The sequence below is a fragment of the Helianthus annuus genome, chromosome 9, assembly GCF_002127325.2.
Source record: "Helianthus annuus cultivar XRQ/B chromosome 9, HanXRQr2.0-SUNRISE, whole genome shotgun sequence".
In the NCBI taxonomy this organism is placed as follows: Eukaryota; Viridiplantae; Streptophyta; class Magnoliopsida; order Asterales; family Asteraceae; genus Helianthus; species Helianthus annuus.
Genome location: NC_035441.2, coordinates 40,592,835 through 40,607,724, shown reverse-complemented (window position 1 = coordinate 40,607,724; position 14,890 = coordinate 40,592,835). Strand labels below are relative to the sequence as shown.

At 40.9% G+C, this 14,890-nt stretch overlaps 1 protein-coding gene across 1 annotated transcript; it reads left to right on the top strand.

Moving 5' to 3' along the window:
- Nucleotides 1-7,501: 7,501 nt before the first annotated feature.
- LOC110875491 (B1-hordein-like) lies at nt 7,502-8,146 on the top strand. Its single transcript, XM_022123689.1, has one exon. It carries the CDS (start codon nt 7,502-7,504, stop codon nt 8,144-8,146), a length of 645 nt encoding a protein of 214 aa, XP_021979381.1.
- Nucleotides 8,147-14,890: the final 6,744 nt, after the last annotated feature.

Sequence of the window (14,890 nt, the reverse complement as noted above, 5' to 3'; positions counted from 1 at the left end):
TTTGTAATTTAATATTATGTAACTCAAGTCTGGTAAGTCACATTTTACATTGATTAAAGTTCTGTGTTACAAGAAAAAGTAATCAAGTTCATGACTTCGTGTATTGCCCTTAATTTCCTGTAATAACTGGTCGTAAGGTCAAGGTCATCAGACTCACAAAATCACTTCATATAAAAAAATTCATTTCAGGTATCAGTCATAGAAATTGTTTTACGGCACATAAATTTGACTGCACGCACTAGCAACGAAACTTTTTTAGTTGAGCTTCATAACTTATCGTAACTCAGATGGGACAGTAAAATTTGCCCAATTGGCAAATGAGATAAATTCTGCAGGTCTAGGGATGGCAAATGGGGCAGTTCAATAAGTGCGGCATTCTGGTTTGGAAATCTTCCGCAAGTTTGCGAGTTCGGCTTAGGAATCTTAGGTATGATGAACAATAACTGACTGGTGTTTGTGAGGAGAAATTGCTGATAAACCTATGATTTGATTACGCTCATATATGTAAACCCTTAGCAAGCAACTAAGGAAAAACAACAAACTAATAGAACAAACTGGAACAAAGACAAACAATCAACCAAAATCCAGCTCCTCACAGTTCTTCCAGCTCGCATCGTTTATTCCAGCCACTTTAGACCTTTTCTTCATCAACCGTAGGCTTGTCTCTTTGATGCCATCGACAATTGTTCTTACCGATGCTTGATGCCCTTTGAAAATTTTCTCATTCCCGTATATCTAGATTTGCCATAACGTGAGCAAGAAGATCGAATATGCCACTTTCTTTCTTTTGGTCGCCATCCTAGAATTCTGAACCTGACAAAGGATTTGTTTTACCTAGTCAAACAGGTGGGAATTGCCATCTTCACCCACACACAAATGTTCCACCACACTGACTTGGCAAACGAGCATGCGACAAGCAAATGATCCGCGTCTTCATATACATGCCGCACAACGGGCATTTATCGTCACCGGCAGAAGCATTTATGTCCACCAAGGCTGAAGCAGTCGGAATTCGCCCATCTTTCGCTCTCCACACGAAGTGATTTACTTTTGGAATGGCAGTAGAACTCCATTTGAACTCATCCTGCTGAACCGAGACCTGCATACTTTTTTCAAGATCCTTTCTAACCTGCCTTACCATAAAGTCCTCCATTTTATGATTCGATAACAACACCCAACTGTCAGGTTTGTTACTGATAGAGAAGTTATCCAGCACCGCTAACAATCCAACCTCCTCGTCTCTTTCTTGCTGCGTATTAGGCCTCCTTTTCCATTTAAAATCCCAGCACACATTCCGTCCTTCAAACTTATAGCAGCTTTCGACTAACGTTCGTTTATTTAGGGCTCTACCATAGAGCTGCGCTAACTGATCTTTAAGCCGCCCCGTGCTGTCCACCTGTCTAACCAGAACCGAGTCCTCTTCCCATCACCCACCACCCAAAGAACTTTTCTTTCCGATATATGTTTTGCTTCCTGAACTTCTTATTAATAAAAGAGTGAATTGCAAATTTTGTCCTTTATCTTTATACCTGATTGCAGGCGGTGTCCTTTATCTTTAAAATTGACGAGTTTTGTACTTTACGTTTCAGATTGTTGCACGGTATGTCCTTTAGCCCTAACTGAGTTTGTTTTTAACGTTAAATAAGATCATGTGCAAGTCACATGAGGGTACTTTTGTAATTTTACGCATTTAATTAAAAATATATTAATTAAAAAATATATAAATCCAAATTCCTTATTGTTTCTTTCAATGTTCATCTCTAAATTCACATCTGGTACATCATAAATCAATCATCATCCCCTATAAATTTTCATGTCCCTCATCCTCCATTTTCATCTTTAGAACTATTTAAAAACCTGCAAAACCTTATGTCAATTGACAACTCTTCTATCTGTTCCTCATAACTTCATGTGGGGTCTATTTAGAATCCCCAATTTTAACCTCCAAACCGTAACCCTCCACTAGATCTGCAACTACCATTTCAGATCCGGTTTATAGAGAGAGAAATGGTGGAAAGAGAGAGATGAAGAGTGATGTTTAGTCTGATCCATTCCGACCCAGATTCGTGTTCTACAAAAGAACAAGTAATCCCCGATGCATGTGTTTTGTGTTTTCTTATGTTTAATAAGTGAGAACCAGAAATCAAGTGTTTGAAAATGATTTGTTCTTGCGAATTTACATATCTGAAAACAATGCTGGTGGGTTATCGGTGTAGGTGAGTTAGGAGATCATGGGGTTGCAGCGGTGGAGGTTGGATGCTGAAGATGATGACGAATTTGGTAACGGGGAAGATGTGATTTGTTGTTTTCACAGTGGTGGTGGATGGATTTGAAGGTGTTCAAGGGTTTCAAGAGGTTGTAGCGGTGGCCGGATTTGTTGTTTTCATTATGGTTGTGGCCAGATCTGGGATCTGGGAAACCATCTCTCTCCTCTATGATAGTATGATATTTGATAGTATGCAGTTTTAGAGAGAGATGAGAGAGACAAATTGTAGGAGAGAGGGTGAAATGTTGATTTTTAATTGTAAAAAAAACAAATAAATTGGGTAGATTGACAAAATTACCCTCATGTGCAAGGCATATGAGCAGATTTAACGAAAAAAATTAACCGGGTTAGGCCTAAAGGACATAACGTGCAGGATTTTAAAACATAAAGTACAAAACTCATCAATTTTAAAGAGAAAGGACACCGCCTGCAATCAGGTATAAAGATAAAGGACAAATTTTGCAATTCACTCTTAATAAAAACAATACCCTTCCACATTCCTGACTGAGAGCTATTGTGAGGGATCAGATCAAAACTTCTTTCGTTATCATGTAAAGACTCAACCACTTTGCGCCACAGCTGGTCGTTACTAGATCTATACCGACACCACCATTTTGTTATTAAAGCCAGGTTCACCTCCTTGATACCGCTTATCCCCAACCTCCCGAACTTTTTCCCTCACAAAATTTTCTCCCAAGCAACCCATCAGATCTTGTGGCCCGAGATATACTGTCACACCCCAACCGATGGCGGAATCATTGGGGCATGGCACTGAGCGAAACATATTGTCCAGAAGTTTCCACAACAACTAACAATACAGATTCAGTTTAAATGATACGTCCCATACCGTATCCCGAATAAATAAACAAGTTATTACAGATAACATCCAAATAATTAAATCCTGTTCTGAGAACTCAGATTCAAATTAAACATAAATATTGTTCAAATGCCCCTAAAGACCCAGACTGACAAGATCTACAGACAACTATGCACTAGAAGCTTGTTCTTGACAGACAACTACTTGTTGGGGGCCTCTAGAGACTTATTTTAGCCTCGCTTTCCTAGCAAGCGTACACCTTAGACACATGTCACATACGTTAAAATAAAGTCAATACATATAATGTAAAGGTGAGTACACCAGTTTGATAGTAGCATATAGAGTTCGAATAGTTTACGCGTAACCAGCACGTACACAGAGGAAAACGAAGCATGTTAATTATCGACATGGGACCATCGGTACCAACGACTGCAGGTTGACTGTCCGAGACAGTTCGCAATACACGATTACCACCGTAATCCATGCAAGTAATTGTCCTTAACAACCCCCATGTGAACGGGTGTTGAGTCCAAACTATAGTACTATGTTGCTAAGGCAGGTAGACAGCATTCCACGTGTAAACATAATAAACAAGCATTCATTTAGTCAGGTAATACATGCAATCGGTTAGCGTTCAAATAGTTTGTGTTTGATTGTGATTTGATAAGTAACGTATGTAACACCCAAAAGTGCTAAAAGCAAAAAGGGATCGAGTATACTCACAATGATTGATTATGGATTGAAGGGAGCGCTGAGAGTAGGTTAGCCTGAATAGTTCGATAGTATAACGATTAGTGACGCGGAAATGCAAACAAGTGAAAGGGTCGAACAGTCTGGTCGATCGAACAGCAGGTTCGATCGAACAGCCCTATCCGTTCGGTTGGTCTAACCGTTCGGGTAGGCTATTCGATCGGCGGGGAGGCTCGATCGGCTTGGACAGTTCAAGTGGATTGTTTCTTCCTTTGAGAAGGATGTGTTTGTGTATGATGGTTTGAACTTTTGAAGTTTTTGTAGCATTATTTGGAAACATTGAAGTATCCTTACCTTTCAGGTCGGTCGATCGAACGGGCCGTTCGATCGGTTAGTCCAACCGATCGGTCAGGTACTTCAGTGTAGGTCCTTAGCAGAGTGTCACCTGATCGGACGGTACGTTCGATCGGGTGGCACTTTGAATGCGTCAAATGATGTTGAAGCATAATATCTCATGATCCGAAGAGTAATGTTTACCAATCGAGTAGCTTATTCGATTGAACATCACCTCGTAAACAGTATACTTCATGAAGTTGAAAAGTGTGGGGGCCATGTGCTAGCCGATCGGCTGGCCCGGTCGATCGGCTGGCATGTCCGATCGGCTGGACTGTTCGTTGGAACAATCTAGCCGTTCGGCCAGCAATTCTGACCTGGTCGGCCTTTCGTCTAACACTTGGTTGTTTTGATTATTTTGATATGATTTTGAGGTATTTTGACAACGAGTTGAACCATAGAACATGGGTTCTTACTTGTTTCACTGGTTCGGACAGGAATCACCCAAGTCCGGCCAGTGAACTGTTCGGAACGGCAGTTTAACGTTTAACCCGAAATCGGTGAACCTCGTAGTTAGAATCCGAACCTTGAACCACGTGGTTTGTTAGAATGATTAGTGTGCTGATTCAAGCTCCGTTTCTGCCGGTTTGAGGGTCATGAGTGCAAAAGAGTTGAAAGAAAGTCGGAAAATCCGTCTTTCAATCTTTCGCACCGTGAAATGTCTAGATCTATGATAGATTTTAGTTTGTTTATGGGGAAATCGGTTAGATCTAAGCTGTTCTCGGTTGAATGAGGCCAAAACATGATGTTCTTCAAGAATACCATGATGACATCACCCAAGAACACCTAGATCTTGGTGATTTCACGGTTAGAAATCAAGATTTGAAAGATAGAAAGGTGTAGAATTGTGTAATGATAAAAAACATACAAGAATTAGAGTGAAAGCTTACCGGAGTCGAGAGAATTCTGAGAAAAGGTGAAGAACAAGGCCTGGTTCGGTCAGAGCTTTCTAAAAGTGCAAAAGAAGACAATGACAGCCCTATTTATAGGCTCCAAAAGAGGAAAGTGGTAGCCGATCGGCCAGGGTCTCCGATCGGTTGGGCTGCTCGATCGAACAACATGTTCGATCGGCTAACCTGTTCGATCAATGATTCCTGTTCGATCAGGAACCCCTTTTTGAGTGTTTCGTGACGATTTTTGATATTTCTATTTCGATAGGCGATGATACGAATACGATAGAGTTTCCTAATCAATTTACTTTCAGTCCCAACTACTATATCTAACATAAGCATCCATAGTTCACAGTTCGGGTTCGATTTCGATTGAGTTCGATTGCTTTTCGGGTTCCGATTCGATTTGATTGATCACCACACATAACAACATAAAGTAAACACGCACAAGTAACACATAAGGCACATACACACGTATACCAATACCATATTTCGCATAATTCGAGGTTCGAGTTCGATGATTGATTCGATTAGCTTGATTATTGATGGAGAGGGTGAAACCCGAGCTTTAGAGTGTCTAAATATAATGATTTATGTGTATTTATGTGTTTATTTGCTTGGAATGAAGTGACTACGAGAATTTGGTGTTTTGCAGGTAAAGTACGTAATTCGGTGCATTTACGAGGGTTAAAGATGAAGTTACAAGCATTGGATGGGATGTTGCAGCTCAAGAATGAATGTCGAAGCTTGTTCGGGTGATACAAAGGCTCACGAGTGAAAGGAGTGTGAAAAAGCAAAGGTCAGGGACTAATTCGGTAATTTATGAAGGTGGTGTGGATCTTATATGTGCAAAAATCAAGGAATAATAAAGTTCAGGGGGCATTTGGCAATTTATGGAAAGTTATTTATATGCTCAAGTATGAAAAAAATAAGAAGAACAAAAGTTGAGGGGTCATTCGGTACTAAGCTGAAAGTTATGTTATGCTTATATATTAGAAGAGATTGAAGATATAAAGTACAAGGACTAATTTGTCATTCTTTGAAAGTTGAAAGAAAGAAGAGAGTTTGGGGCATTGGTATGATCGTAGCCTACAGGTTGTAACCTGTAGGTTACGAGTTGAGATGATAAGTAAGTAAAAGGAACAGAACTTCTCATTCGTAAGCTACAGGCTGTAACTCGTAGCTTACGAGTTACTATTGTTCAGCCAAAGGAGATGAGCCAAACACGACCGTAGCTTATGAGTTGGAACTCGTAGCTTACGGTTTGGGTATGTTGTTCACCAGAATTTTTATTCTGTAAGCTACGGTTCTGAACTCGTAGCTTACGACCCGGTAAAGTGAAAAAACGTGAAAAAAGCCCTTCAAAGTGTATATTAGGGTTTTAAAAGTTATCATTCAAGGGTCGATCAAAGGCAGAGGGGCACTCAAAATTCAAGGTTTCTTCCATCCAATTCCATCAAGATTCTCAATTCCATCACTGAATCAACCATGATTTCTGCATCAATTCAAGCTTTTGAAGATTCTTCGTGCGAGATGAGCGGCTAAACTTTTTGTGGTTTTCTCCGGATGGAGGGTTTTTGTAAGTTAATGAATATTATGTGTTGATACAATTGTTTTGACTTGGTGATCTAAGCATTCGATGCTTTTCACCATTGATTTGATTTCTTGATTGTAACCAATTGCATTTATTTAAACCTTAATTTCTAAGCATTCAGTTCCCGAGAGTTCTAGTAATTGGGATATATTTGACATGGGGTTAGGGTTTGTAAATTGTAATTGATAATCATTCGATAACCTCCCGTTATGTATTGACCGGAGTACTTAGTTGTTGGTTATCACAGTTAATTAATCAAAACTAACACCTATGTCTATGTAGGTAACGATTAAATACATAGTTGAAATTAATTGCAAAACCTAAAATCTGGAGGAACCATCTTTTCTCCTATTGATTTAAATCACACTTTTTACTCGTTAATTTAGTTCTTTCACACAATCAAACAAACCGAATTTTCAATTCAGTAATAGCTAATCAATCTTTTCATTACGACACTTTCCACAGTCCTCCCTTGGTTCGATACCCTGCTTATTCTATACTAATAGTTTAAATAGGTTTTTGCATGTCACTAACGACAGAAATCAAAATGGCGCCGTTGCCGGGGAGGCGTGCGCAAAGTGCTTAGTGTTAAGTTCTAGTTTAGTTAAATATCCAAAAAATCCAAAAAATAGTGTCTTTTTAGTTTGTTCTGTTTTGTTCGGATTTACGCGAGGTTTTCTTATTTTTGTTTGTGCAGGTGATCTAGTAAGTGTATGCATCATACTCGAAATTCCGGGAAGTCATCACCATTAGCGTTCGACCCAGAGATCGAGAGAACAGTAAAGCATACAAAACGAGTACTACATCGTGAGAACAAGATTCTACAATCACCTATACCAACATCTAAAGCAATGGAGAACTTAGCAACACCGGAGAAACAACCCGCAACTTCACAACCACAACAATTATCGCCAACACCTACCCAACCTTCACCAAACACTACCATACCAGTTCCACCACAACAACCGCAATCTACACAACCTACCTCTACATCTCAAGTACCATCATTCTCAACCTTTTTCCCAAACTTTGATAACAATCAACCAACTTCCACCCAAACAACATCTCTTCAACACCCAACTACAACCCAGACTGTCAATTTACAGCAGTCGTCTCGTTACGTTAGAATCATTCCTGATGACACTCCATCACCAATTCAAACTCAAGCACCTAATGCAACATCAATTCAGCAAGCCACTCGACCGGTTATTTCACAGCAAAGTCAGCCAATGCCAAATCTTTATAGATCAACCATCTATGATCAAGGAAATAACTCAGGTGATTTTGATGATGGCTATGAGGAATATGATAACTACGTGGGTCAAAACGAGAGACAAGTGGTTAACACGGGTAGCTATGAGAGGCAAACAGTTGGATTGGGTGCAGCAGAGAGAGTCAATCAAGGGAATGCAGGGTATCAACAATATGTGCAACCAATGCCAATACAACAACAGATACCACAACAATATTATCAACCTGACCCACTCAATCAGTAGCCTGCTCCGAGAAGGCCGGTGGTGGACATTCCATTACCACCGCCGGTACCTCAGATGCAGGGTCAGGCAAGACCGCTGCCACAAAACCTACACCGACCGATGATTTTACCGGAAGGATTTCCACGAAGAAATAATCAAGGTCCAGTTCGGGGCATAGAGAGCCACTTCAGGCCTGCTATAGTTAACAACCCATCACCGGTTGTGATCCCGCAATTACAAGGAGGGCGGTCATTCGAAGTTCGAACGCAATCAATATCCAGTCTGCCTAAGTTTCATGGTCACGCACATGAAGAACCATATCTATACATTGCTGCATATGATGCACGTTGCAACACAATCAGCAGCCAAGGTTTCTCAGTTGATGAAATGCAGCAACAATTTTTAGATGAGTTCTATACTCATTTGCGTACTAACAATGCAAGGAAGGATATTCGAGCGTTTCGACAACAAGCCGGTGAGTTATTTCACGAAGCGTTCAATCGTTTCAAAATGATGCTCAAGAACTGTCCACATCATGAGATATATTTATGGGAGCTGATTAATACATTCCACGAAGGCCTAACCGATGAAGATGCCAGGGATGTAAATTCAATATCCAATGGTACTTTTGGAATGAATTACGAAGAAGATGATTGGGAATATTTGGAGATAAACTCAAGGGCGTCAAAACGCAAAGCTCAATCCTCTAGAAGTGCACGACATTCGACAGTGAGAGCAGTAGAGAATCCACCGGAGGTAAATGGTCAGTTTCCATTGTGTGGACATTGTGGAGATCTAGGGCATATAGCGGATCAATGCCCAGGCATAATTGGTGAAAATGAAGATGTGAACTATGTGCAAGGTGGGGGTGGTGGAAGAAATTTCAACATGCAATCCAACACATATCACCCGGGCCTTAGAAATCACCCGAATTTTAGCTATGGGAATGCGAAAAATCAGCAAAATCCGGGATTTCAAGGCAACAATCAGTCTGGTGGTCAAAGAAACTTCAATCAGAACAGATTTCAGGGCAACTTTCAAGGTAGCTACCAAAATGATCAAAGAGGACAAGCTGGGTCGTCTAACACTTCGGGGGGGTAACGATATGATGGAGATGTTGAAATCAATTCTGCTCGACTTACAGAGTCAAAGACTTGAATTGAAAAATCTTGCTCAGAAGGAGGAGATGCGAGAGAAAGCCATTCAATCATTAACCACACAAATGGCCCAACTTGCAACCGATGTGAAGGAGCTGAAACAGAGTAGTGGGAAACTACCAAGTGATACAACACCAAATCCCGCTCATCAAAAGTAGGGCAGTCCAGTTGGCCAGGTAAGTACTTTACTTAGTGGTAGGAATTATCACAAGGTCGACACTCCACCACAGCTCGTGGATGGTGTGGTGGAGGATTTAGGTGAAAATGGTGAGAGTGACGATGAGTCGGAACCTAACATTGTTAAAAGTACTGGTAAAAACACCCGACCTACAACTTCTGAACCAATCAAGGCTAAGGAAGGGGAACATATTCTACCTCCCTTTCCTGAAGCCTTGAAGGATCCGGGTAACACGAAAATAATCAATAAAAGGGGACCTCAACCGAAGGAAATTTTAGAGGTATTTAAACAAGTAAAAATCAACTTACCCTTAATCAATGCCATTAAACAGGTTCCGGCTTATGCTAAGTATCTAAAGGATTTGTGCACTCAAATACGGCAGCACAAAGTCCCTAAAAAGTGGATCTCACTGATGCAGTTAGTGCCGTATTGAATGGGGTCCTTCCACCTAAGCTACGAGATCCCGGGACGCCTTTAATTTCTATACAAGTTGGCGATTTTAAAATGAGTAGGGCGTTGTTGGATCTCGGAGCTAGCGTGAGTATCCTTCCGGGAAGCTTGTACGACCAATATGATTTTGGTCCACTGCGTCGTGCCGACACAACTGTTGTGTTGGCAGATTTGACCCCTAAGCTTCCTCGAGGGATAGTTCGCGATGTGATAGTTAAGGTGGAAGAGTTCTTTTTCCCTGTAGACTTTTTGGTGCTAGATTATGTTTCTGCTGATAAAAACAATCAACCAAATGTTATCTTGGGCCGACCTTTCTTAGCCACTGCACATGCTCAGATCGATTGTCGCACCGGCACAGTCGACATGACATTCGGCAATAGGAAGGTCCGATTGAATGTGTTTTCTAATGTTTCTGACATGTTTCAAAGTGATGAATGTTTCATGGCAGATATTATATATGGATGCGATCCTCATGTTGAGGATGAGGTGCCCGAGCGTTGTTTGTTTTGTGACAGGGTAGAAGAAAATCACATGTGTGATTTGGAAGAGGAAGTTCGGAAGTTGGAAGCACAAGCGGTGCAGGAGAGAAGGCCTCCATGGTCTCATCAAGTGGAGAGCCTTCCAGCTGAGATTTCTTCAGGGTTGAAACCGTCACTAATCAGCCCACCAAAAGTAGAGTTGAAAGAGCTGCCCGCGCATCTAAAGTATGCATTCTTAGGAGAGGATCAGACTCTCCCGGTAATTATTGCAGCTAATTTGGAGAAAGAACAAGAAGAAGCACTACTGAAAGTGCTGAAGACCCACCGAGCTGTGATTGGGTGGACTCTCGCTGATTTGAAAGGTATAAGTCCTTCTGTTTGTATGCATAAAATTATTACTGATGCAGATGCGAAGCCTGCACGAGATACACAAAGGAGGCTTAATCCTAACATGCGAGAAGTGGTAAAGAAAGAGATAATCAAGTGGTTGGACCATGTGATCATATATCCCATTTCAGATAGTGCGTGGGTGAGTCCAACCCAAACGGTGCCGAAGAAAGCAGGCATTCAGATTGTTAAGGGTGATAATGGCGAGCAGATAGCCACCCGGCCGGTAACCGGGTGGCAGGTATGCATTGACTACCGGAAGCTAAACGCTGCCACATCAAAGGATTACTTTCCTTTGCCCTTTATTGACCAGATTGTCGAAAAATTATCAGGTCAGAAATTTTACTGCTTTCTTGATGGTTATTCAGGGTATAATCAGATTGCTATCCACCCTGATGACCAAGAAAAAACCATCTTCACATGCCCCTATGTCACATTCGCATTTAGGCGAATGCCATTTGGGCTGTGCCATGCCCCAGCCACCTTTCAAAGGTGTATGATGAGTATATTCTTGGATATGGTTGGGGACGCCCTAGAGATATTTATGGATGACTTTTCGGTCTTTGGGTCATCATTTGATACATGTTTAGATGAACTATCTAGGGTATTAGAGAGATGTGTCCAAACGAATCTAGTGCTCAGTTGGGAGAAGAGCCATTTTATGGTTCAAGAGGGTATAGTGTTAGGACATATCGTGTCAAGTAAGGGGATAGAAGTCGATAGAGCAAAAGTGAGAGTCATTTCTACTTTACCTCCCCCTACTAATGTGAAGGGCGTTCGTTCCTTTTTAGGACACGCCGGCTTTTACCGTAGATTTATTAAGGGCTTTAGTGTTATAACGAAACCTTTATGTAATCTGTTGTTAAAAGACGTTCCATTTGAATTCGATGATAAATGTTTAAACGCTTTTAATGCATTAAAAGAACAACTAGTACAAGCCCCAATTCTGCAATCACCTGATTGGACAAAGCCATTTGAAATAATGTGTGATGCAAGCGATTTCGCTATTGGGGCCGTACTTGGCCAACGAATAGATAAGAAGCCGGTTGTTATTTACTACGCAAGCAAAACCCTCTCCGATGCTCAGTTGAATTATACCACAACGGAGAAGGAGTTGCTTGCTGTTGTTTATGCTTTGGATAAATTCCGGCCTTATATTTGTGGAAGCAAGGTAATTGTTTACTCTGATCATAGTGCAGTCATGTATTTAATGGAGAAAAAGGATGCCAAACCGAGACTTATTCGGTGGGTCCTACTGTTGCAAGAGTTTGATCTCGAAATCAGAGACAAGAAAGGGTGTGAAAATGTAGTTGCTGACCATCTGTCACGACTACCGGTTGAAGTGGAGGAGTTCACACCCGAGATCAATGAGCATTTTCCGGATGAGTTTGTAATGGCTGCGAGTTCCGGACCTTGGTATGCTAACTTTGCAAATTATCTTGTCTCAGGTACGATACCGGATGCGTGGAATAAGCGTAGGAAGCAACAATTCCTGTCGCAGGTGAAGAATTATATTTGGGATGAACCGGACTTGTTCCGAATTGGTGCTGATCAGATTATTAGAAGATGTGTGCCCGAGACAGAGTTCTTGGAAGTATTACAGCATGCTCATTCATCTGCATGTGGCGGTCACTTTAGCGAACAAAAGACAGGCCATAAAGTTCTTGAAGCTGGTCTTTATTGGCCAACAATGTTTAAAGAAGCATTTGAGTTTGTTAAACATTGTCCGAATTGTCAAAAGATGGGTGGGATTTCAAAAAGGGATGAAATGCCAATGCAACCAATCTTGGTTGTTGATATTTTTGATGTTTGGAGAATTGATTTTATGGGACCGTTTCCCAATTCGAATGGTAACCTATACATCTTAGTGGCGGTTGATTATGTTTCAAAGTGGATTGAAGCAATTGCCACTAAGACAAATGATCATACCGTTGTTTGCAAGTTTGTCCATTCAAACATCATTTCCAGGTTCGGGGTTCCTCGGGTGATAATTAGTGATGGAGGATCCCACTTTAAAAACTTTAATCTTGGCAAACTCTTAAAATGGTATGGCGTTGACCATCGAATTGCTACACCATATCATCCACAAACGAGTGGACAGGTTGAAGTGTCGAATAGGAAAATTAAAGAAATTTTGCAAAAGACGGTGCGAACTGATCGTAAGGATTGGTCATCTAAATTGAATGACGCTTTATGGGCATATCGCACCGCCTTTAAAACTCCTATCGGCACTACACCCTATCGTTTGGTGTATGGAAAGGGTTGCTATTTGCCCTTAGAGATTGCACATCGTGCGTTGTGGGCCGTTAAACAAGTGAATACTGACTATTCTGATGCAGGTGCCCACAGGTTGTTAAAATTGAGTGAATTAGAGGAATCACGCAATGAGGCGTATAACAACGCAGCCGCATACAAGGACAAGATGAAGGCGGTGCACGATGCAAAGCTGAGGCGTTTGACGTTTTCGGCAGGTCAAAGAGTTTGGTTATTTAACTCTCGCCTTAAATTGTTTCCAGGTAAATTAAGGAGTAAATGGACCGGACCATTTGTCATTACACGAGTCGGACAATACGGAGATGTGGAAATCGAGGATCCGAAGGACCAACGCAGACAAGTAGTTAATGGTCATCGGTTGAAACCGTATCTAGACGGTGATGATTTGAATCCGTTACCCGAAGAGGTGAGCTTTCTTGAAAGCGCACCGGAATACACGACCGACTGAGGGTCTTGAGAAGTCCGGCTGAAGACTAAAACTTAGCGCTACCGGGAGGCAACCCGGATGTTTGGTACATATTTATTTTGTTTTTGTTTATTAGTTTTTCTTTGTTTTAAATGGTTAAAAAGGTTTTTTTGTGAGTATACCCACAGCTTCAAGCAAGTGTGGGGACGTTGAAAATGCCCAGGTATGTCGCTAATCTCAGTTGTGTGTCGAGGACGACACGATTTTCTTTTGGGGGGTGGAGCGGGCTTGTGAATGAGAAACCGAATCATTCGGTTTTATAAAAAAAATTTGAAAAGTAAAAAGGTCACATGGGTCTTTGAAACAAACAAAATCCTTGATAACCATTTAAAAAATAAATTGAAGTGAACTCGTAAGCTACGGGTGGGAACCGTAGCTTACGAATGGGAAACTCTGATCACCATTACAAGGGAAACTGTAAGCTACAGGTTACAAGTTGTAGCTTACAGTTGCAAGTATATACTGAACAGCAAATTGAACTCGTAAGCTACGAGTGATAACTCGTAACCTACGAGTCCTATATGTGAAACACGGTGGACCCGGGTTGGGGTTGGTATGACCCGAATCCTTTTTAAAAAAATCGAACTTTAAACGAATAAAACACATCTCCACCTAATTTGGATCAGATTCTTCTCCTACGTTCACCACAAACATCCTATCTTGTCATATATCTCCATCTTCTTCACAAAAGCTTCAAACCTCCATAGCCACTAAGCTTCATAAAATCTTCGTTTCTCCACCAAATCGAGTGATTCAAGAGCATATCTTGGTTAATTTTTCGAGAGGAACAAAACCCTACCCTCGGTTTTCACCGAAAATGGCCAGATTTGCACGAATCAGATCGAGCTCGAAGAACCCTAAAATTCAAATTTGGGGCTTTTTGCTCAAACTTCATATACAAGCTCTCTAAGTGTTCTCCAGCCTTTCTAAACTAAAAAGGTATGATTTTTACTACAATTTTGCTCTGAATTGATGAAGTCAAGGTATTTTTGTTATATTCATGCTTTGTTCTTGGTTGTTTAGTCATTTAATGGTTAAATGAGCATGTAATAGGTGATGAAATCCTGATTTTATCTTGGTTAATGAATTGAAACGGGGCAAAAGTGCTATATGAGGGGTGGATTGATGTTATGGTTTAAGGGGATGTTGTTAAATTTGTTTTTAAGCTAGTTAATGAACCACATATGAGTTTTGGACTGAATTTGTTAATTGAAATTATTTTGGGTAATGATTTAACTAGTAACAAGTTGAGCCATGGTTTAGAACAAGTGTGTGGAGGTCTCACGGGTTATACACTTGTTTTAGCATATTAATATCTACTGATTCGAATTAACTTGAGGTGTTTGGTTGTCGTTGTGTGATTGTAGATGGCTA

Excerpts from the sequence above, each read along its gene's own strand:
- LOC110875491 (XM_022123689.1), top strand. The coding sequence starts at position 7,502 with ATGGAGAACTTAGCAACACCGGAGAAACAACCCGCAACTTCACAACCA.